At 39.7% G+C, this 22,626-nt stretch overlaps 2 protein-coding genes across 4 annotated transcripts in view; both read left to right on the forward strand.

The window, feature by feature from the left end:
* The first annotated feature begins 1,924 nt into the window (after nt 1-1,924).
* LOC139935680 (E3 ubiquitin-protein ligase MYCBP2-like) lies at nt 1,925-20,140 on the forward strand. The gene is made up of 6 exons (XM_071930203.1): nt 1,925-2,039; nt 7,936-8,080; nt 12,919-13,073; nt 15,444-15,544; nt 15,981-16,088; nt 16,669-20,140. The coding sequence occupies exons 3-6, from the start codon at nt 12,953-12,955 to the stop codon at nt 16,864-16,866; spliced, it is 528 nt and encodes a 175-aa protein (XP_071786304.1). The 5' UTR covers nt 1,925-2,039; nt 7,936-8,080; nt 12,919-12,952; the 3' UTR covers nt 16,867-20,140.
* Nucleotides 20,141-20,833: 693 nt separating this feature from the next.
* Nucleotides 20,834-22,626, forward strand: part of LOC139935681 (cadherin EGF LAG seven-pass G-type receptor 2-like) — a 62,745-nt gene continuing 60,952 nt past the window's right edge. For all 3 annotated transcript variants that reach the window (XM_071930204.1, XM_071930207.1, XM_071930206.1), the window contains exon 1: nt 20,834-21,947. The gene's annotated coding sequence lies outside the window, so the exon portion shown is untranslated. The remainder of the gene's footprint in view (nt 21,948-22,626) is intronic.

A 22,626-nucleotide genomic window follows, 5' to 3' on the forward strand; every position in this document is an offset into this window, starting at 1 on the left:
GGTATGTCATGTGACAATTTCTCTGCAGGGGGGGCGCTGCACTTGTCATGTAGCATTTTGTTTTGGGGGGTTGCACTTGAGGCTAATTAGGTTTTCTGCATGTGACATGTTTTCATAAATGTCATGTGACATTTCCTTAATAGCGGGGGTGGGGGCGTTGTTCTGCCTTATTAGGTATGTCATGTGACATTTGGTTAGTAAGGGGGGCTGGGTGTGCACTTCTGCCTTAGGTATATGTCATGTGACATTTCCATACATGGGGGGGGGGCATTTCTGGCTAAAAAATTGAGATATGTCATGTGACATTTCCCTGATATCGTTGGGGCATTTCCTTACATGAGGGGGCACTTCTAGCTAATTAGGTTAATGTCACGTAACATTTCCTTACTGGGGGGGGGTGTGCACTTCTGCCTTATAATTGGTATATGTCGTGTGACATTTCCTTACATGGGGGGCACTTCTGGCTAATTAGGTATATGTTATGTGACATTTCCTTACTAGCGGGGGGGGGGGGGGGGTTGCACTTCTGGCTAATTAGGTATATGTTATGTGACATTTCCTTACTAGGGGGGGGGGGGTGTGCACCGCTGGCTAATTAGGTATGGGGGGGGGTGTGCACTACTGGCTAATTTGGTATTTGACGTGTTGTTAATAGTAGTGGGGGGATTGGGGGGTGCACTCCTGGCTCATTAGTGGGTCATGTCACATGACTCATGTGACATCTCCTTAATGTGCACTTCTGCCTAAGGGTATGTCATCTGACATTTCTTTATGGGGGGGGTGTTGGACGTCTGCCTTATTAGAATAGGTATGTCATGAGACATTTTTTTAATAGGTGGGGGGGCTGGGTGGGGGATGCACTTCTGCCTATGACATGTGACATTTCCTTAATATTGGGGGGGGGGTGCACTTCTGGCTAGGTATTTAATGTGACATCCTAAAGCGAGGGGGGGGGTGCAGTCTTCTGGCTATTTTTTTTTTTTTTGGGGGGGGGCACTTCTGCCTATAGGCTTGTCTGTGACATTTCTTTAATGGAGGGGGTGGGGGAGATGGGGACGGGCTGGGGTTGCACTTCCGGCTAATAGGTACATGTATGTCATGTGAAATATCCTTAATAGTGGGGGGGGGGGGGTGTTGCACTGCCCAATTAGATATGTCGTGTGACATTTCTTTAATAGGGGGGTGGGGCTTTGGGGTGCACTTTTGCCTAATTAGGTATATGGCATGGGGGGGGGGTGCACTTTCGGCTAATTATGTCATGTCACATTTTCTTAATAGCGGGGGCGGGGGGGGGGGGGACTTCTGCCTTATTAGGTATTTCATATGTGCGCTTGGGTTCACTTGTCATGTGACATTTTGTTATTAGGGGGGCGCAGGTGGCACTTGAGCTGGCTAACTGGGTATATCATGTGACATTTTCCTAGCCGGGGGGGGGGGGGGGGAGGGGGTGTTGATGGGCTTCTGCCTAATTATGTACATATTTCATGTAATTATGTATGTCATGTGACATTTCCTTAATAGCGGGGGGTGGGGGGGGCGTTGTTCTTCTGCCTTATTAGGTTAGTCGTAAAACTGCATCACTACATCCATCATGGAACAAAACTGCGCTACACATTACAGTAAACTAGACATTTTATCTAAATTTAGTTGAATTAAATAAAATTAATTAAAATCAAATTAAAAACAAATTAAAATTTCCTTTAAATTATTTTAAACAATATTTTTAACTAAGTTAAACTACAATACGCTAATCTAAAATAACTTACACTACACTTATGTAAACAGCACTATATAAATGAATCTATTCATTTAACGGGGTGCCGCGCGAAGCGCGGCATCCCGCTAGTCTATAATTAAATTTTAAAACTTTTATTAATTTCTTTTTCTTTCTTGGATTCTCGCCTCTTGAGGGCGCTGTTTTGCAGCCAGTTACTGTTTTTTCCCACCGTGACAAGTGTACACAAATCATACAGAGATTTACGGAACACCTTTGCTATGAATTGGTGATTTTTCCTCGACCCTACAGACCTTGGACACAGGTAAATACATATTGACTCATTATATTTCCAATTACAGTAATAATTTGGGTGTTTGGATGATCAAAAGAAGTGTTTTTTTATGACTTGTTTTGAAGGTTCTCTACCGAAACGAAGTGAATGGGTTTTTATCATGCAGAATCTATTTCGTGATAATTTGTGCATAGAGTTACATCGTAGGAGGTCCTGTCTCCGTGGTGTCCCTAAAATCGTGGCAAATCTTTTACCTCTCTGTGCGCGATGTAAACAGTGCCTAGATTAAAATTGTGTGGTTTTATTTGCCCAGCGAAGAGTCTCCTCTCCATTGAGCAAAACGTAGAAAAAAAACAACACAAGTACAGTAGGTATGTGACTGGTGACAAAACGAGGCTTATAATTACCAACGCAACGTATGAAGCTAAACCACGAATGGTTGTGATTAAAATACGCATGCGCAAGTTGTGATTAGTCTCTCGCAGTCGTAATGTGTTTATTTGTGAGCCAATACTATTTTCTGTATTATAAACCATCTAAAGTTTAACCCCCTCATATTTTGTAGCGTAACTGCTTTGGGTAAACTGTCTACTGACACCTTTTAATGGTTGGATCATGAATGGTGGTTTTCTTACCCTGTGTTCGCACTATTTCCCAAATAAACAGTTTGAGTTGCATATTAATGAATATGCATTTAGGCAGAAGTTCAACCCAGTGTTTTGCATCTCAGTTTGTTCACACGGGAGGGCGCCAACCAAAAAGCTGTAAGTTAAAAGGTGCTCATAGAGTCATATATCTGCAATCAATGCTTGTGCTAATAAATATTCAAAAATTATTTTAAAAACTGTTTTAGGTATCTGAACCTCTTGAAAACCAATCAAATATATTTTCGTACAACTAATAAAACATCCGATTTCTTTTAAATTTTTGGCAGGTCAGCTTTTCGGAATTTTTGCTTATAGGTAATGCTGGGCGAATAGTGAAATTTTGTTATTCGGATACCGCTGGCCAACTACCCGAAATTAACCGGATATTCGAATAATTTTTTTCCGCCGCTAGAGGGCGCTATCAAAATAATAAAAAAATAAATTTTTGTCGCTAGAGGGCGCTGTTCGTTTGTGAATGAGATCTTCTGGGTGGATTGATATAAGTTTTAGACAGTGTCACTTGGTTCATTCATAAAAATGACCGGATCTAATTTAAAGATGGGTATTTGCTTTTTCTTTTGATCGTGGATAACTCTACGTGAAGGAAAACTTGTGTAATCTTCGAACAAATTATGCCAGAAATGTGATTGTTTTAACTCTTCACGGAGGTGAGCATAGTTAAATACTTAATTTATACTGTTTTATGCTGTCTTAACAGAAGTTTCATAAGGATTCAGACGAAACATTTATATCCGTTGTCGCCCGACGTCCGCGGATATTTGGATATTAAAGAATATCTGGTTACTTGGTTGTAATTACAGAACTATCCGGTTTATAAATAGCTATTCGCGCCCTATGCGGATATCCGATTAAGAAAAAAAAGGCATTCGCGGTTACGGATAGGAAAACCTATTTGCCATTAACCGGATATTCAAACAATTCGCCCAGGCCTATTATTAGGCCATACCCGGGAAAAAACACAGACAAATGTGTTTTTTCCTAAACCGGTGCAAGTATGATCACTTTTTCACTTCCCAAGCCAAATAGGACCAACCTCAAAGCCTATATTTATCACGTCTCCTCAAAAGCTGAAGCACATAGCACCCAGGTTGTGATAAATTGTTATAGGCCCCTAGCGGCACAATTAATTGCATGACCCCAAGACAATATTTATTAAAAAGAATTTAAGGCCATGGAAATATTTATGATAACCCAGTTTTGCGCAAGACTTTTGGCCTATAGTGGCACCCTGACAACTAATGGGGCTTATTCGTCTCTCGTCACCTCTTGGCTATTGTAAAAATATATTACATCAAAGATAATTGAGCTAAAACAGAACACGAACAAACATAAACAATAGTATAAATTCCCCCTTTTAAAAACCTTTTTCTTTTTCGAAGAAAGCAACAATAATAAGCCCAAACACTGTGAACAGAAACCGAGACACAAAGTCATTTATTTATATTTGGCCCTTCTAATTGTGTTTTTTTTAGATCTAAATAATTTGTTTTAGTGTTCAGGCGCGAGCAATTTCAAAATATACCAATACTTGTTAGCAATGACAATTAATTACGAAGGGGCTTTGAAAAGACAGGAAAATGCAGGAACACAAAGTTATAATAACTACCAGGAATATCTCTACCGAGTAAGCATTAATCGTAATAATTATTATGAACCGGTAGGCCTATATCTCATTTACAAAAAACTGATATAGATAATAATAATAATAGGGGTGGTGGGGGGGGGAAGGTTCACTTCTGGCTGATTAGGTGTGTCATGTGAAAATTCCGTAACAGCTGGGGAGGGGGCGGGGCACTTCTGGCCAATATGTATTAGTCGGGGGGGGGGGGTACTTCTTCCTAGTTAGCTATGTCCTGTGACATTCCCTTAATAGGGGGGGGGGTGCACTTCTGGCTATGTCAAGTGACGTTACCTTATGGTGGGGCGGGGGGGGGGGGGGGTGTTGGACTACTGCCTAATTAGGTATGTCATGTGACATTTCTTTAATAGGGGGGTGGGGCTTTGGGGATGCACTTCTGCCTATGTCATGTGACATTTCCTTAATGGGGGGGGGGGTAAACCTCTGGCTAGTCATGTGACATTAATAGCGGGGGGCGGAGGGTATTCTTTAATAGGGGGTGGTGCTGGGGGTGCACTTTTGCCTTATTAGGTATGTCATGTGACATTTCCGTATTAACTGGGGGGTGGACTTCTGCCTAAGGGTATGTCATGTGACATTTCCTTAATAGGGGGGGGGGGGGTGGGGGCCCGGTCTTCTGCCTTACATTTGTAGGTATGTCGTGTGACATTTCTCTTGGGGGGCGCTCCACAGCTCCACTTGTCATGTGACATTTTGTTTTTAGGGGGGGGGGTTGCACTTGAGGCGAATTAGGTATGTCATATAATTAGGTCTGCATGTGATATTTTCATAAATGTCATGTGACATTTCCTTAATAACGGGGGTGGGGGCGTTGTTCTGACTTATTAGGTTGTCATGTGACATTTGTTTAATAAGGGGGGGCTGGGGGTGCACTTCTGCCTTATTAGGTATATGTCATGTGACATTTCCTTACTAGGGGGGTACCTTCTGCCTTATTAGGTATGTCATGTGACATTTTTTAATAGGGGCTGGGGGGTTGCACTTCTGCCTTATTTGGTATATGTTATATGACATTTCCTTACATGGGAGGGGGGCACTTCTGGCTAATTAGGTATATGTCATGTGACATTTCCTTACTGGGGGGGGGGTGCACTTCTGGCTAATTAGGTATTTGACATGTTTTTAATAGCGGGAAGGGGGGGGTTGCACTCCTGGCTAATTAGTGGGTCATGTGACATTTCCTAAATGTTCTGCCTAAGGGTATGTCATCTGACATGTCCTTATTAGGGGGGGGGGGGGGCGGGTGTTGGACTTCTGCCTAATTAGAATAGGTATGTCATAAGACATTTCTGGCTGATTAGGTGTGTCATGTGAAAATTCCGTAACAGCTGGGGAGGGGGCGGGGCACTTCTGGCCAATATGTATTAGTCGGGGGGGGGGGGGGGTACTTCTTCCTAGTTAGCTATGTCCTGTGACATTCCCTTAATAGGGGGGGGGTGCACTTCTGGCTATGTCAAGTGACGTTACCTTATGGTGGGGCGGGGGGGGGGGGGTGTTGGACTACTGCCTAATTAGGTATGTCATGTGACATTTCTTTAATAGGGGGGTGGGGCTTTGGGGATGCACTTCTGCCTATGTCATGTGACATTTCCTTAATGGGGGGGGTAAACCTCTGGCTTGTCATGTGACATTAATAGCGGGGGGCGGAGGGTATTCTTTAATAGGGGTGGTGCTGGGGGTGCACTTTTGCCTTATTAGGTATGTCATGTGACATTTCCGTATTAACTGGGGGGTGGACTTCTGCCTAAGGGTATGTCATGTGACATTTCCTTAATAGGGGGGGGGGGTGGGGGCCCGGTCTTCTGCCTTACATTTGTAGGTATGTCGTGTGACATTTCTCTTGGGGGGCGCTCCACAGCTCCACTTGTCATGTGACATTTTGTTTTTAGGGGGGGGGGGGGGGGTTGCACTTGAGGCGAATTAGGTATGTCATATAATTAGGTCTGCATGTGATATTTTCATAAATGTCATGTGACATTTCCTTAATAACGGGGGTGGGGGCGTTGTTCTGACTTATTAGGTTGTCATGTGACATTTGTTTAATAAGGGGGGGCTGGGGGTGCACTTCTGCCTTATTAGGTATATGTCATGTGACATTTCCTTACTAGGGGGGTACCTTCTGCCTTATTAGGTATGTCATGTGACATTTTTTAATAGGGGCTGGGGGGTTGCACTTCTGCCTTATTTGGTATATGTTATATGACATTTCCTTACATGGGAGGGGGGGCACTTCTGGCTAATTAGGTATATGTCATGTGACATTTCCTTACTGGGGGGGGTGCACTTCTGGCTAATTAGGTATTTGACATGTTTTTAATAGCGGGGAGGGGGGGGGGTTGCACTCCTGGCTAATTAGTGGGTCATGTGACATTTCCTAAATGTTCTGCCTAAGGGTATGTCATCTGACATGTCCTTATTAGCGGGGGGGGGGGGTGTTGGACTTCTGCCTAATTAGAATAGGTATGTCATAAGACATTTTTTTTAATAGGGGGCGGGGCTGGGTGGGGGATGCACTTCTGCCTATGTCATGTGACATTTCCTTGATATGTTAATATTGGGGGGGGGGTGCACTTCTGGCTAATTAGGTATTTAATGTGACATCCTTAATAGCAAGGGGGGTGCAGTCTTCTGGCCATTTTAGGGGGGGTACTTCTGCCTATAGGGTTGTCTGAAATTTCTTTAATGGGGGGGGGGAGATGGGGACGGGCTGGCTAATAGGTACATGTATGTCATGTGACATCCTTAACAGCGGGGGGGGGGGGGGGGGGGGGCCACTGCCCAATTAGATATGTCATGTGACATTTCTTTAATAGGAGGTGGGGCTTGGGGTGCACTTTTGCCTGATTAGGTATATGGCAGGGGGAGTGCGTTCATGTCACATTTTCTTAATAGCAGGGAGGGGGGGGGCTGCACTTCTGGCTAATTAGGTATGACATTTCTGTATAAGCTGGGGGTGCACTTCTGTCTAAGGGTATGTCATGTGACATTTCCTTAATAGGGGGGTGGGGGGGGCTTTTGCCTTATTAGGTATGTCATATGTGACATTTCTCTGGGGGGCGCTGGGGGTGCATGTCATGTGACATTTTGTTACTAGGGGGCAGGGTGGCACTTGAGGCTTATTGGGTATGTCATGTGACGTTTTCCTAGCTGGGGGGGGGGGGGGGTTGTTGATGGGCTTCTGCCTAATTATGTATGTCATGTAATTGGGTATGTCATGTGATTTTTCATCAATGTCATGTGATATTTCCTTAATAGCGGGGCTGGGTGGGGGGGGGGGGGCGTTGTTCTGCCTTATTAGGTAGGTTCATCATGGCACAAAAATGCGCTACACATTACAGTAAACTAGACATTTTATCTAAATTTAGTTGAATTAAACTAAATTAATTAAAATCAAATTAAAAATCAAATTAAAAACCAAATTAAAAATTCCTTTAAATTATTTTCACAATATTTTTAACTAAGTTAAACTACAATACACTAATCTAAAATAACTTACACTACACTTATGTAAACAGCACTATATAAATGAACCTAATCATTTAACGGGGCGCGAAGCGCGGCATCCCGCTAGTCTATAATTAAATTTTAAAACTTTTATTAATTTCTTTTTCTTTCTTAGATTCTCGCCTCTTGAGGGCGCTGTGTTGCAGCCAGTTACTGTTTTTTTCCACCGTGACAAGTGTACACAAATCATACAGAGATTTACGGAACACCTTTGCTATGAATTGGTGATTTTTCCTCGACCCTACAGACCTTGGACACAGGTAATATACATATTGACTCATTATATTTCCATTTACAGTAATAGGAAAAGTTTCCGTATGGCGCCACCACTTTTTCATTCTATATGAAATAATATAGTATCTAATTTACCTCAATGAGATATCCCTTTTTATAAAAATGAGTGAAAAAGTGGCGGCGCCATACGGAAAGTTATCCCAGTAATAATTTGGGTGATTGGATGATCAAAAGAAGTGTTTTGTATGACTTGTTTTGAAGGTTCTCAACCGAAACGAGGTGAATGGGTTTTTATGCAGCACCTATTTCGTGATAATTTGTTGATGGAGTTATAATATCGTAGGTGGTCCTGTTTCCGTGGTGTCCCTAAAATTGTGACAAATCCTTTACCTCTCTGTGCGTGATGTAAACAGTGCCTAGATAAAAATTGTGTGGTTTTATGCGCCAAGCAAAGAGTCTCCTCTCCATTGACCAAAACTTAGAAAAAACACTTAGGTATGTGACAAAACGAGGCATATAACCAACACGAAGTATGAAGCCAAACCACGAATGGTTGTGATTAAAATAGGCATGCGCAAGTTGTGATTAGTCTCTTGCAGTCGTAATGTTGTGTTTATTTTGTGGTTACTTATTACTTAATACTTGCACTTGTAGTTTTAAGTTGTATTGTGTAAATGCAAAAAGTTTGGTAATTTAGCCTTTAGACATTTCTACAAACAAGTTACAAAAATATGTCATATGTTGAGGCCTTGTTAAAATGTTTGCCCACCGAAAAAGTTTCATCAAACACTATTTCAATTCATGATTATCAAATCATGTGACTGAATATTTTTCTGAACATTCTGAAAAAAAAATACAGGAAAGAAGCCATGTGCCTTATTAGCCCTGGCGGCCTTACACTTTCATTTTGTACTACAGTGACATCCTGGACATCAGGGTACATTTCTGGGGCGGAAAATGTTCACAGCTTCATAACTCAAATCTTACCTGCAACAAGCCACAAATTTCAACAGATTCACATTCTATTCCTCACAAATCCGTCATTTTTGTGAAATAATGCAGCTTCCAAGGTTAAAGAATTCCCGTTTTGATCAATGCTCACAGTTGTTTTCCATGCGTACGCGTACATTTGCGTACATTTTGACTGCTCTTTGAGGACACCGTAAGCTCAAGCGTCATGTTCACTTCATTTTTAGGTGTGCACAATGGGGGCTCGCACTCACAAACATGAACACAAACGCACACACGCAAGCACACACGTGGGTAACAATTTGGGGAATTCTTTAACGTTGGAAGCTGCATTATTTCACGAAAATGGCGGGATTTGTGAGGAATATATGAGGACCAAAACCCACCGCAGAAAAATATATGCCGCCATGGAATGTGAATCTGTTGAAAATTAGGGGCTTGTTGCAGGTAAGATTTAAGTTATGAAGCTGTGAAATTTTTCCGCCCCAGAAACAGGCCTAAACAGTTAGGGCTCTGTTCCTGTGTACAGAGAAAGAGTCCTATATATAGGGCTAGTGCCTTATAAATATGATTTTCTTATATTTTTGGAGATTTTAATTTTTAACCCTCATAGTCATATTAATATTGTTATTAATATTAAAGTTTAAACATCAGCTTGTTGATTCAATTATCACAGTTTGTTTATACGCTTTATTTTAAATATCAAGAAAATAAAATAAATAAATAAAAAATCAGATTTGAAAGCCAGTAATTATTCACACTTTTTATTAGTATTGTTATTATTTTTTTTTCAAGTTTCCATGGTGATTTGGGTAAACAGTAAGGATGTTAGTCAGTGCTGTGCACTTCTGCCTGGGTTTAATTCTCCCTTACAATAGGAACACAAAGTTGACTAAAATTTACATTATTTTTTACCTGATTTGAGAAGTTGAAAGACCATATTCTTAGTACTTCTAGAAACTATAAGGCTCCCCGTGAGCCTTAGAGGTCTAATATTTTGGGCCTCCTTAACGCTACACATTTTGAAATTGGCGTTGATTGATGAAAGTTTTACAACCATTAGCCACCAATAACTGAAGTTTCCTTTGAACTACACTACCCTAAACTTATCCAAAACACTCAATATACATTCATGGTGCTTGTATTACTTTTTGTTGAGTTAGATTAAAAAACATCTTTAAAAAAAGCTCTGCGTTCTTGATGCAGTCACAGACATAAAGAATCTATAGACCGACAGTAGGGGGGCGCCGAACTGTAATTTTGTACTTTCTCAAACCATGGGCGAAAGTGTATTTACGTCACGTCTTTTTGCACACTTTGTTACGCCGTGTGCGAGAACTTCAAAGGGAAATTCGCTTAATTTGAAAAGAGATTTTCATGTGTAAAATAATTTGTAAATAAACAAATCTACAGACAGGAAACCCCCAAGAATAAAATAAATCCATTAAACAATTTATTTAGGTTAAAAAGAAAGATTTTTGATATCATTTCAAAACACTAAGTGTCCGGTTGCTCTCTACAATCAAATGGCCCCTCCTCAACCATAGAAAAAGTATACAAACTTTTTCTATGGTTGAGGAGGGGCCATTTGGTTGTAGAGAGCAACTTTTGGACTACACATGTGTCCATTCTCCATGATATCGCCCACAACAGATCACAAAGGATTTAACTCTCAGGAACAGCTGGAAAGTCTTTTATGTTTTCAATGCATGAAAGAACAAACTTTCACCTCAGAATGTAATAACATGTCATGAGCATTCCAGGTGACCAAAAAATAAAGCGTTGAGCATATTGAGAAGTCAAAAAACTTGCGATGCGACAGAAAAACAATAGTGAGTACCAAGCTTTTAAATGTTTTTTAATTTAACTCAACAAAAGGGAAATAAAAGCATCATGAATGTATTGTAGTGCTGGGCGAATAGTGAAATTTTGTTATTTGGATACCGCTGGCCAACTATCCGAAGTTAACCGGATACTCAAATAATTTTTTTTTGGCAAATAGAGGGCGCTGTTCGTTTGTGAATGAGATCTTATGGGCGGATTGATATTAGTTTTAGACAGTGTCACTCGGTTCATTCATAAAAATGACCGGATCTAATTTAAAGATGGCGATTTGCTTTTTCTTTTGATCGTAATTGACTCTAGGTCAAGGAAAACTTGTGTAATCTTTGGACAAATTACGTCAGAAATGTCATTGTTTTAACTCTTCATGGAGGTGAGCATAGTTAAATACTTAATTTATACTGTTTTATGCTGTCTTAACAGAAGTTTCATAAGGATTCAGACGAAACATTTATATCCGTTGTCGCCCGACGTCCGCGGATATTCGGATAGTTAAAGAATATCCGGTTACTCGGTTGTTATTACAGAATTATCCGGTTTGTACAGAGGTATTTGCGCCCTATGCGGATATCCGATTAAGAAAAAAAAAGGCATTCGCGGTTACGGATAGGAAAACCTATTCGCCTTTAACCGGATATTCGAATAATTCGCCCAGGCCTAATGTATTGAGTGTGTGGGATAAGTTTTGATTGTGTACACTGGGATAGTACAAATGAAATTGTAGTTATTGGTGGCTGATGGTCGTAAAACATCATCTATCAACTCTGATTTTAAAAACATAGCGTAAGGCCCTTCTTGCATTGTTTGTCGCACGCAAAGTATAAGAAGGGTACAGGCCTGTAAATTTAAATGATGTCTGTGTGTGTCGCTGGATGGTGCATTTGTATACTGTGTGATTATGTGCGTTGTGTTTTGTGCGATCACAAGCTGGTCAGCGGTACCTTTGCATGAATCTTTTTAGTGTAATAATCCCCGTGTTATACCAGCAGGGCCTGATGCAACAAATAGGATAAAAAATTAGTTTGTGGTGGGTTCAAACTGAAGAATTGGTGACCTGTTGAATTTGAAATACTTAACGACTTTGGTGGGAGAAAATTTAACGAATTTGCATCCAACGTTCTTGTGAGGTCATGCAAGTAATGGTGGCTTCTTATTGGCCAGCAACTCACCACGCCGCAATGCATTATGCAGTTTTCCCACCAAAGTCGTTGGCAAATGTATTGAAAAACATAAGGCCCCCAAAACGAGTTGGTAAAGGCGCTTGCCTTCGCAGCTTCGCCGCTCGTGGTGATGCCGCGTGCGCCTTGACTAAAGGCTAACCCTCACATCAAGGACAACACTGTAGTATAATAAATACAAACTTGAAAGGCCTCCAGTGCTTTATAGTTATTTGGCATGGTGAGTGTCTCTCTGTGCTTGAGCAACTTTGTGACTGTAAAATATTCCAGTGTTAGTGTATCACAAAGTAATCGGAGTTCCTTATTGACATTCTGCCAAATCTATTCAATTGAGATCTTGCTTTTCAACTCTGAGAAAGATACCTTTAAACATGCCCTTGCCCTTTCAAAAAACGAAGCGTACAAGCATGCATTATGATTTATATTATTTTATTTTAGGCCTGTTCGGTACATAGTAGGCTCCCTTTATTGTAGGGTGTAATGGCTGAGCGGATAGGAGCACTGAACTCAAGCTCTGGTGCGCTTGTTCAGCAGAGTGTGGGTTCAATCCTGGTCGTAACACTTGTGCAAGAGCAATGACACATAACTATAGATGCTTCTCTCCACCCAGGGGTAAATGGGTAACTGTGAGAGCAGAGATGGTTCTTGTGATTGATTTAGGCGAGAAACACATATTAATTTTGCACAGGATGTATACTCCCCAGGGAGCTGAGATGGTTTAAGAAATGATTTAAAGCCCAGTGACCAGGGGTAATAATGTTGGAAGCGCTTCGAGACGCCCTTCGAGTGTGAAAAGCACTTTATAAAAACTGGTTATTAGTATTACTATTGTAGTGGATTGCCTATAACAAAATAAATTTATCTTTGGTCTGCAGATTTGATGAGTTCCACTTTGGCAAGTTCATCAATATGTATCTCAAGCAAGTGTTCTTCTTTGACATCCATTCACCACTTGGCAGGTTATTGAGTGCAGGAGCTGGCTACATGGCTGATACCAATGTCACGTTTCCCTTAGAGAGGATCGGGGATGGTAAGAGAATCATGTTGTTAAGGGTGTGTTTTAATCACCCAAACCAGAAGCATGTTTGAGCTTTGGTCATTGGTTGAGTGTTTTTTCGTGCGTTTGATTGAACCACGGTAACAGTGACAAGGCTGGTCCGACCAAACAGTAACCGACGTAAAAGTAGCTATAAATATAAATATGAATAGTAAACTTGCGGGTACAACCATGAGTAAAGTTTCTTTTGAATGAGTGGTGGCTCTGAAAAGAGCCGGTTTGGGTTTGGCGTTTCGACCAGTATACTCCTGCTCATCTTTCTCCTGAATACGAGCAGAGTATACTGTTGGAATTATCAAGACCAAACCAGCTCTTTTCAGAGCCACCACTCCTTCAAAAGAGATTTTACTCAGGGCTATTCATATTTATATTTATAGTTATTCTTATTCTCCACACCATGCAAAGCTTCAAACACCTTACAGTAACCAACTTGTTGGCTCGGTTAGGCTTAGTTTCAAGATGGCTGACTCTAAAAATGTTTTCAAATTATTCAAATTATTCAAATTATTCCTTAAAAAAATGGAATACCCTGAATCATAACAACTAAATAATTATAAAATCACAAAGACTAATTTCCATTAGTTGAATAAAAACAACTTTGTATATTTTAAGAACATAAACCTTTAGAGATATTACTACAAAACAAACTACATGTTCAGCCAAAATGCATATGTACATGTATATGTACATGGACATGTGTACATATATGTACATGTATGCACTGCAAAATTGCGTATCCAAAGTGGTTTCCTAATTGTTCACTTGTAATATTTATGACACGAGGCTGTACATGTACATGTATCTGAATTAGAGGGCTATAGCCATGGTCATGACTATTTGACACCTTACCTGATGAACTTTACATTCCTCAAAAGTTTTTCTGTTGAAGGAACGTGTTTCCTTGGATCAGGCGAGTTGGCCTATGAAAAAGCCTTTGAAACCGTTTGATATAGAATGCATATTGTGAGAAAGATACCTTTAAAAGTAGAATATGACCCACACAAACATGCCTCAAAATTGCATGGTTTTCCTTTTACTTGGCATGCTTGGTTAACGTACATGGCATGCCATTTTGTTCAGTCTAATTTTTTACTCCACTCAATGGCGGACCATTTTAGTTCAGGAAGTAAAAAGACAGATCACAACCGGCAATGTTGAGGCATACTTGTGTGGATTATTGTAGGTTACTTTAGGTTTACTTTTTTTAAACAAAAAATGGTTACAACATTTTTCATAGACCAACTCACCAGGGCCTAACTTCATAACGCTGCTTAAAGACAGTGGACACTTTTGGTAATTGTCAAAGACTAGTCTTCATAGTTGGTGTATCTCAGCATATATGCATAAAATAACAAACTTGTGAAAATTTTAGCTCAAGTTGCAAGATAATAATGAAAGAAAAGTAGCCTTGTCACACAAAGTTGTGTGCTTTTCGAGACCAAGTTTTTAATCTGAGGTCTCGAAATCACATTTGTGGTAAATTACTTCTTTCTCAATACTATGGCACCACTTCAGAGGGAGCCGTTTCTCACAATGTTTTTTTATACCATCAACCTCTCCCCATTACTTGTCACCAAGAAAGAATTTATGCCAATAATTATTTCGAGTAATTACCAACAGTGTCCACTGTCTTTAACGATAATTTTGTGCGGTACGCACCAGAGGGTTAGCATGCCTCTTCGGTAGCTTACGGCTAGCAGCGCTGTGAAATGGTAGTCACGCAGTAAGCACAAAATCGGCCACTAAGCAATGCTACATGTATGAAATTAGGCCCTGATCCAGTGCAACATGTCACTTTAACAGCCAACTTTCAAATGTGGGCTAAGATGACCCTTTGACCATGTTGACTTGTCCCAGAAACTGCCACAAAGGGTAATTGTCAACTTGTCATTGTGAACTTGTTAGGTACTTTGATGTTATCTATCTAAAGGGAACAGTATGTCAAGGAAAAGAAACAGTAGTCTACATACTCTGTCGACATTTTGTTTTAGAAATGGTTATTTAAAAAAAAATTGTAACTAAAATGTTGAAGTCAAAGAAATTTTTCCAGTTTCATTGAAACTGTCGAACCGTACTTTTTATTTGGGTATATTAGCTCGCTGTAATAAAAGTCGCAGAGTTTATTTAAAGCTTTAATGGTCCAAAGCAACAGTATTACAGTTTTTCTATTTCTTTCATTGTCTTCGGAATTGAATTGATGCTGTGCAATTGGACAACATTTATTTAACTATTGTTTGAAGTTTTGCATGATGTGGATAAATTTAAAGAAACTATAAATACATGATGAACTTAAGGGTACACCCATGTGCAAATCTTTTTAGTGGGAGTGTTGGCTCTGAACAGAGCTGTTGTACTCTGCTCATCTTCAGGAGAATGACGGACTACCGGTGGTGATGGAGCTTGTGAGTTGGTTGCTGGCTGGATGTGCAGGTAACCTTATTCCGGTAAGCATAATTTTGCTGGGCTTAGCTATTTTGTTGTGTTTAAACAGCTCTATGAAAATGGTGCTGGTCCAAAGACAACAATTAAATGTAGTTTTATAAGACATGAAGGTTTGCATGGTGGAATGATAATGAGATATATTTTTGCGGTGACATGTAGATAAATCTCTTTTGATAAAAACGCCTTTTGCACATTTGAGAGCTAAATTTGATAACGACGCATGTATATACTTTCCCTGATGGTGGGAAGCGTATAGAGTCCAACTGTTGAGTCCTCCCATTCCTCTCACAACCACCACCAATCAAAAGAGATTTATTTAGTTGGTATCATCCCAAATATGTTTCATAATTTTAAAAATGCATTTAAAAATGCATTGATGTTATTATGTATTCAATGCATTCAATGTTAATGTTGGTTGTTTCTCCCTGGTTTCTTCAGGCTTATTACGGAGGTGAAGCTCGCTGCGATCAAGAGGTTGGGATACAGGGTGACTATGACCCAACTGAGTTAGTGTGTGGAGCATGCTCAGTTGTATCCAGGACTCAGGTAGGGGGTTTTACACCAAAGTTTTATTTCTTGTTTTTATGTATTGTTTAACCCGGGGAGACCAACACTGCTTTTTTAATGGTGCCCAGTGAGACAATGCATTAAGCACAGACCCGAATAAGGGGAAAATCCCTCCCCACATACAAATACAAAGACAGCTGTATTGAGCCAAAAGCATGATAAAGAACAAAGGGTCAAAATAACTGTTGAGATAATTGTAGAATTACTGATTACATAGTTAACCGTTTCATGGATTATTTATTTGAGTATTAATTTGATCATATGGACACATTTATTGTTCATTCATTTGTGAATGTCAACCACCCCAAAACAAGGTCACAATAGCATCCTCAAGCGTCCTCTTTCCAAATCAGAAAATTGTGGGCGTACGGACTCTATTTTTTGTGTTACAACTAGTTTTACGTACGACAAATAGAAGAGTTAATACAACATTTAGGGAATTTCACCTAACAAGATATGAACAATTTTGAATACAACATTTTGCAAACAATGTTTTGTTTATCAAACCAAATTCCTCCTAACTAATGCTCCATCCTTTTTCCAATTTGTTTGACCCCAGATGTGTCCAAAGCATGGGAAAGATTTCCTGGAGTACAAGTGCCGCTACTGCCGTTCAGTTGCTGTGTTCTGCTTTGGTCGAACACATTTCTGCAATGCTTGCCACGATGACTTACAAAGGATCACCAGCATTCCAAAGCCAGATTTTCCTCACTGCCCGGCTGGTAAGAGTGTACTGGGGTTGGATAGGGAAGGATAGGGGGTGGAACATGAGTGATAGTTGAAGTGTTGGTCGCTCCAACCCTTCAACTATGGATCCATAGAGAATTAAGCCTGGTTCATACTTTCCGTGAATGTAAAGCGTTTTTGACATCTCATGGCTGTTTTTGCACCCAATGTTTCACACTAGTTGAACACAATTCATCTGTTGTGATTTATTTGTTGCAGGAAGTATGAACCAGGCTTCATATTTGAAGGGTTGGGGTGGATGGATTGATAGGGTTTGAGTTGGACTGAAGATTGTTGGGAAAATTTCATGGTACATAAAATTATATGCACTGCATGTATCTGAAATCTGATTGCCTTGTGATTTACTGACATGTCAGCTCAAAGACTTTGTCTGTCAAAAAAAAGTTTGCAGCTGCCAACATGTTCCCACATCTTAAGAGCTCATCTGCCGTCCTGCCAGCCTAACAGTGGTGGAATCTCTCAAATGCTAGAAGAAAGTTATTGCAAATCATTTCTGAGAAAATAGAATTAGCTGTTGCAAACTGCTTACCAACCCAAAGGATCTATGGTATAAGTGCAAAAGTTAGTTATTGACCTGACACTTTGAGAAAGACTCTGCTAGGGTCAAATTGTCAGACCATTAGTTATGTTTTGAAATCATTTCTTTATCAGATGTGTACCAGCAGTCGTTGCATAGCAAACGTGCAATTTGGGGAATTTTTATATTAATGGACATTTATACAGCTAGCATCTCTCAGTATTGTATTGCAGTAGTTGAGTATATTTCGTGAAAGACTCTCTTAAATGCTTTCTCTGAAGAGGTTAGGCTTAACACTTTTAGTAAGTTATACGCTGTGCTTTTTGTTAAGAGCTTAGTGGAATTTAAAAAAAGTTGTTTCGGGTACCAAGAAAAAGAGTTTAGCTATTTAGTATAGTGTCCGCACAAAAGAACATTGATAAAAAAAACATATAAAAATGATGTTATACAATTGAGCCATGTAAAATCGACTTTTGAGATGGACTATGGCCATGTCCGAAACAATGACTTCTGCTACAGCTACGGCTAGAATGCGCACCTTTGCCTATTCTTCAACACTGTCAGCAACACTGATCTAGCCACAGCAGTAGCCGAAGTCACCGTTTCGGACACAGCTTAAGGCTAGACTTTCAAATTAGGATATGCATGATGTCACTCGATATTAGTGTGTACAAACTGGTCAATTAGTTCCATTAGAATTAAAGACATTCCTGCCAGAATTTTACGCCAAACCGATTGCTTTTTTTTTTACATGATGACTACTATGTTTGCTGCATATCAGTCATCAGTACGTTGGAATGATAAATCAGGAATGCGTTAAAATAGGCACTTATACTGTCTGCACAATGTGCTTGATTTACAGCATTCAGAAAGAGTTAGGTTAGGACTAGTCCTTGGAGATATTAAAAACTTAAGGCTAGTCCTAAGTGAGGACGAGTAACTCAACCTATTCTGGAGATAAAAGAAGTCTTAACTTGTGAAATCCACCCCTGGTCACTTAAGACCGGTACAGGTGTAGATACAGAAGGCCGCAAAACAGTTTGTCGATGAACCTTCAGGGAACCATTCCCCACCTATTCACATTGGGGAGGTCGACAAATTTTCATATCTGCACAATTCCAAAGAAAAGCAGCCAAATTTACTAAGCATAGAAAATCTTTGCTTCGCAGATAGACAGGTTACTAGCTCCCTAAAATGCCATGTGATTGTATATTGCTTGTGATCGGTTCCCTGCATACAGTTTCTTAGGGACATTTGTTCCTGCTAAGCACAGTTAACATGTGGATGTGTGTGTTTGTACATTGATGCCCCTTTCTGTTGGGAGACTATATCTATGTCCTTCTTTATACAAATTGTCGGAAAAATTGCCAGTGTGTAAGTTGTAAGTTGTAAAATGTGGATGTGTGGTGTGGGAAGTTGAAACAAAAAGCAGGAATTGAGAAAGTGTAAATATCAAATAAACGTACATATAATTGAAGACATTTCAGACAGTGATTTGTTGTATTGTTATTCAGAAAGAGTAGGGTATAGACCTTTATCATGGTGCAGCCATGTTGAAGTTTTCCCCTTGACGTCAATGTAACCAAACCGAGGCTTAGTGAACAAACCAGTCTGGTTCCTATTTGCAAAATTGTTATTATCATTCATAACTGTTATTCGATACAAGAAACATGACCAATATGGAGACAGCATGGTAAAGGTCTATTGTTCTTGGATATACAATTATAAAGCACCACTTCATGAAGAACTACATCACACATTCCATCGTCTATAAACAGTTCTGAACAAAATAAACCACTGGAGAAACTGATTGGGTAACTTTGTAACTTTCTAAATGATTTGGGGGTTTGAACAATCATATTTATACACTTCTTGAATTTGCATAAGAGCTCGTTAGCTAAACAAATTTATTTGATACAAATCTTTATACTTGGCATGAAGGACAATGTGGTGCAATCATTTCAGTGACTAATTATTCGTAAAATTTGGCCAATCGCAGTCTGGCTAGACGTTGACCTGTAATTAGCTGGACAGGTTTGGACACTGGCCTTTTAGCTCATTCCACCAGTGATTAAACTATGGTACAATTCTTATCAAATGTGGGGTTTTATGTTTAAATTTCTGTTTGTGTGTGGGAAGTAATTGGTAACGTGGTCTATCGACTAATCACAGCTGTGTCTCGACTAATCACAGCTGTGTCTTTTGAAGAAACCCAATGATTTTGAGTAAACTTTTACTCATTGTTTATCATCAATCTGGGGAAGGGGGAGGGGGGAAGATACATGAAAAATAACATGGAAGTCTCTTGTCCCTGAAAAAAGTTTGTGTAATTTATCAATTTCTTCAGGGGCTATGGAAATAATTGTGGCCTCGTGTCTGGTAACCAGTTTCTGTTAAGCTATACTTTTCTGTGCTTAGCAAGTTTTCTTGCTTACAGGCAAAACAAAGAAAGGCTAGATTTGTGAACAAAAATAGTAGGTGAATATGTACATTTGCGGGTGATGCATTGCCAAAATTGCCAAAAATTTTGAGACCGTTAATTGTAAATAGCGCCCTCTGTTGATGGATTATTACAACCAGCCTTCGGATCCTCACAGCAGACAATACATGAGCTTAGATAAATACAAATACTTGGCAAAAACCATTGGATTATATAATAAAGTACCGGTATGTTTAGTTGTGACTGTATGCTTAACAGCATTAGTTCCCTAGAAATTAAAGAAGGCAGAATTTTTTAGTGAGATGCATTAAAAACCACAAAAGTTTCATTCCCAGACAATCGTTGGCGTCTAAGATTTTATTTGTTACAAAGTATTACTACTTGAATATACATTCCTTTACTGATACAACATTGTTGTATTTATTTTTAGAAATTAGATAACTTTATTTGCTTTATTATGCCCTTATTATTGTCTTGTGGTGTGGGCAGCCTACCATAATATTGGTTGTCATCTTATTTATTTGGCATAATCAAAACACCAGCGCGTGCATGTTGTACGATTGACACTGGCAATTGAATCGAAATTAAGATTTGTAGGTAAAGAAAAGTAGGTCTACCTTTCTGTTTTAGAGGCTTGTGTGTGTATTACATGTAATAGGCTATCTCAACATGCCCAATCCTATTCAACATCCAAAAAAGCTAACGGACGACATTTTGCACACCGTCTGTACATTCCTTTACATAATTGTTGTTCTAGTATGCAAATCAGGAAAACTTTACATCAAGCCAAAGTTGTTGTCGCCCACGTGTGTGTATGAGATGTGACAGCATAAGTGAGCAATGGGCGGGGCTTATTTCCATTTGCCTTTACTAGGCATTCGATTGGCCGAAATTCGGCATACCAGCGATAACGGAACGGGTTTCCTTTATTTTATGCAAACATGCGGTTTGTCGAATTGCTCACTTTTTGGATGGAAGAGATGCCATTTCTAGAAGTGTCAGCTCAAAGAGGGTGTGTGTGCTGCAGCTATAGTGCTTTAAACGCACGTGGGTTTGTTTTGGAGAAAGCTGAATTTTTATGTGACTCGGACCCGTCTACCTCCATGTTCGGACTGTTGTTCCACCTTTCCACCACCGGCCTGGGGACATTTTTATTCTCTTTGGAATGAATTTGTGGCTCACATTTGGGCGAACATTCTGTGTTGAGTTTGCAACCGGCTTTGAGAGTTCTTCACAAGGTCGGCCAGTGCCCTTGAGAACAAGGCAACGAACGTCTGCAACTTGAACTTACAAAACAAACTGTCGACCGACTTCATTGTGGAACTCTTGGCTGTGCAAATTCCACGGAGTTAAGCCTGAAGACTGTAGCCAACAGTTAGACTAACTTCACTGGAGACACGAGCATGAAGGGGAGAGAGACGCCAAACACACGGCATGCATTCAAATACGCGCATTGCCTCCGGAGGCCGAGACCAGTCAGCAGTTTCGACAAGACCTCAGTCGTAGTGGGAGCGTTTCAGCAAGGGCAAGTAGTGTTCGTTCATGCGAATTTTCTTCCCAAAGATCAAAACTAGAAATAAACATGAACTTCAAATACTTCAGACATGATCTTTTGGAAGAATTTCAGAGAGGACGGTGATAATTCAGTTTGTCTAATGAGCGATTAGTACTTCAATTGAACTGATTTTTCCTTTGTTCACCGAACTCTTCACACTTGGTATATGAACTCTAATCAAGGAAATGTGGACTAAACTTCTTCTATTTTACCAAACTTTTCAAACCTTGGTAGGCCTATAATGAACTCTGTGCCTAACCAAGGAAATGTAAACTTAACTTTTTTTTTAACTTTTTGATACTAAACTCTTATGAACTCAAAGTGCCTGAAATTATGAATCTAAAAACTCTACTCTGTAACATGTACTGACTATTGTCATGTGAAGAGACTTTCTTCAATGAACAAAGTTCAACCCTTGCATGCCGTGTGTCTGCTGTGTTGTCTATGGATTGACTCTGTGTGTGTGTTTTGTCTATGGATATGTGGTGTGTGCTTCGCCAGTGTCTACCAGTCTATGGAAGAGATGAACACATCATCAGTTTGAGCTAGCTCATTCATTTCAAGATTCAATGGATGGAGGTAAGCGAAGAACTAACAATTTCCTCCCAATATTCTCCTCATTTTTTTCATAAAAAAACCCCAAACATAATATAGGTGCTGGTTGATGTTGGTCAACGTTAATTTACCTTCCTTTGTGATGATGCCACTATGGCATCTAGTTCTAATGGTCTGTCTTGTATTGCATATGGTCGTAGCCAGTGATGCAAACAATAAGTTTTATTTTTGGGCAAAAGTTTTCTTGGGCTGTGAAGGACCAGTGTTTGACATGTTAAGTTTCTTCAATGTAATACTTAAATACTGGCATAATAATAAAAAGCCAAAGAAGTTTTGCATTTTTTTTATTAATTGTGGAAACACGAACTCCCCACATCATTTCTTTTACCACCTTTGGTATATGAAAATTAATTTTAATGACATCAACAAACATTCTCTTAATTAGGTCTTTATTAAAAATCTTTACTCGTGGACCTTTGGAAAACTTAGCTACATACATGTACCACATCAAGTAGAACGACTAATCAGACTGCTCTGACATAAACGACCGGATTAATTTAGTATAAAATTAGTCTAAAATAGAAACCATCTTAAGTTTGCAAGGAGTAGCAAAAAGTCACATTTATAAGCAGTAAGGGTGCCCTCTATTGTCAGACAAGCAAATAAATGATTAATAAGTCAGTTCTACCACAAAAATAAACTT

This window comes from Asterias amurensis, chromosome 4, assembly GCF_032118995.1.
Source record: "Asterias amurensis chromosome 4, ASM3211899v1".
Taxonomy (NCBI): Eukaryota; Metazoa; Echinodermata; class Asteroidea; order Forcipulatida; family Asteriidae; genus Asterias; species Asterias amurensis.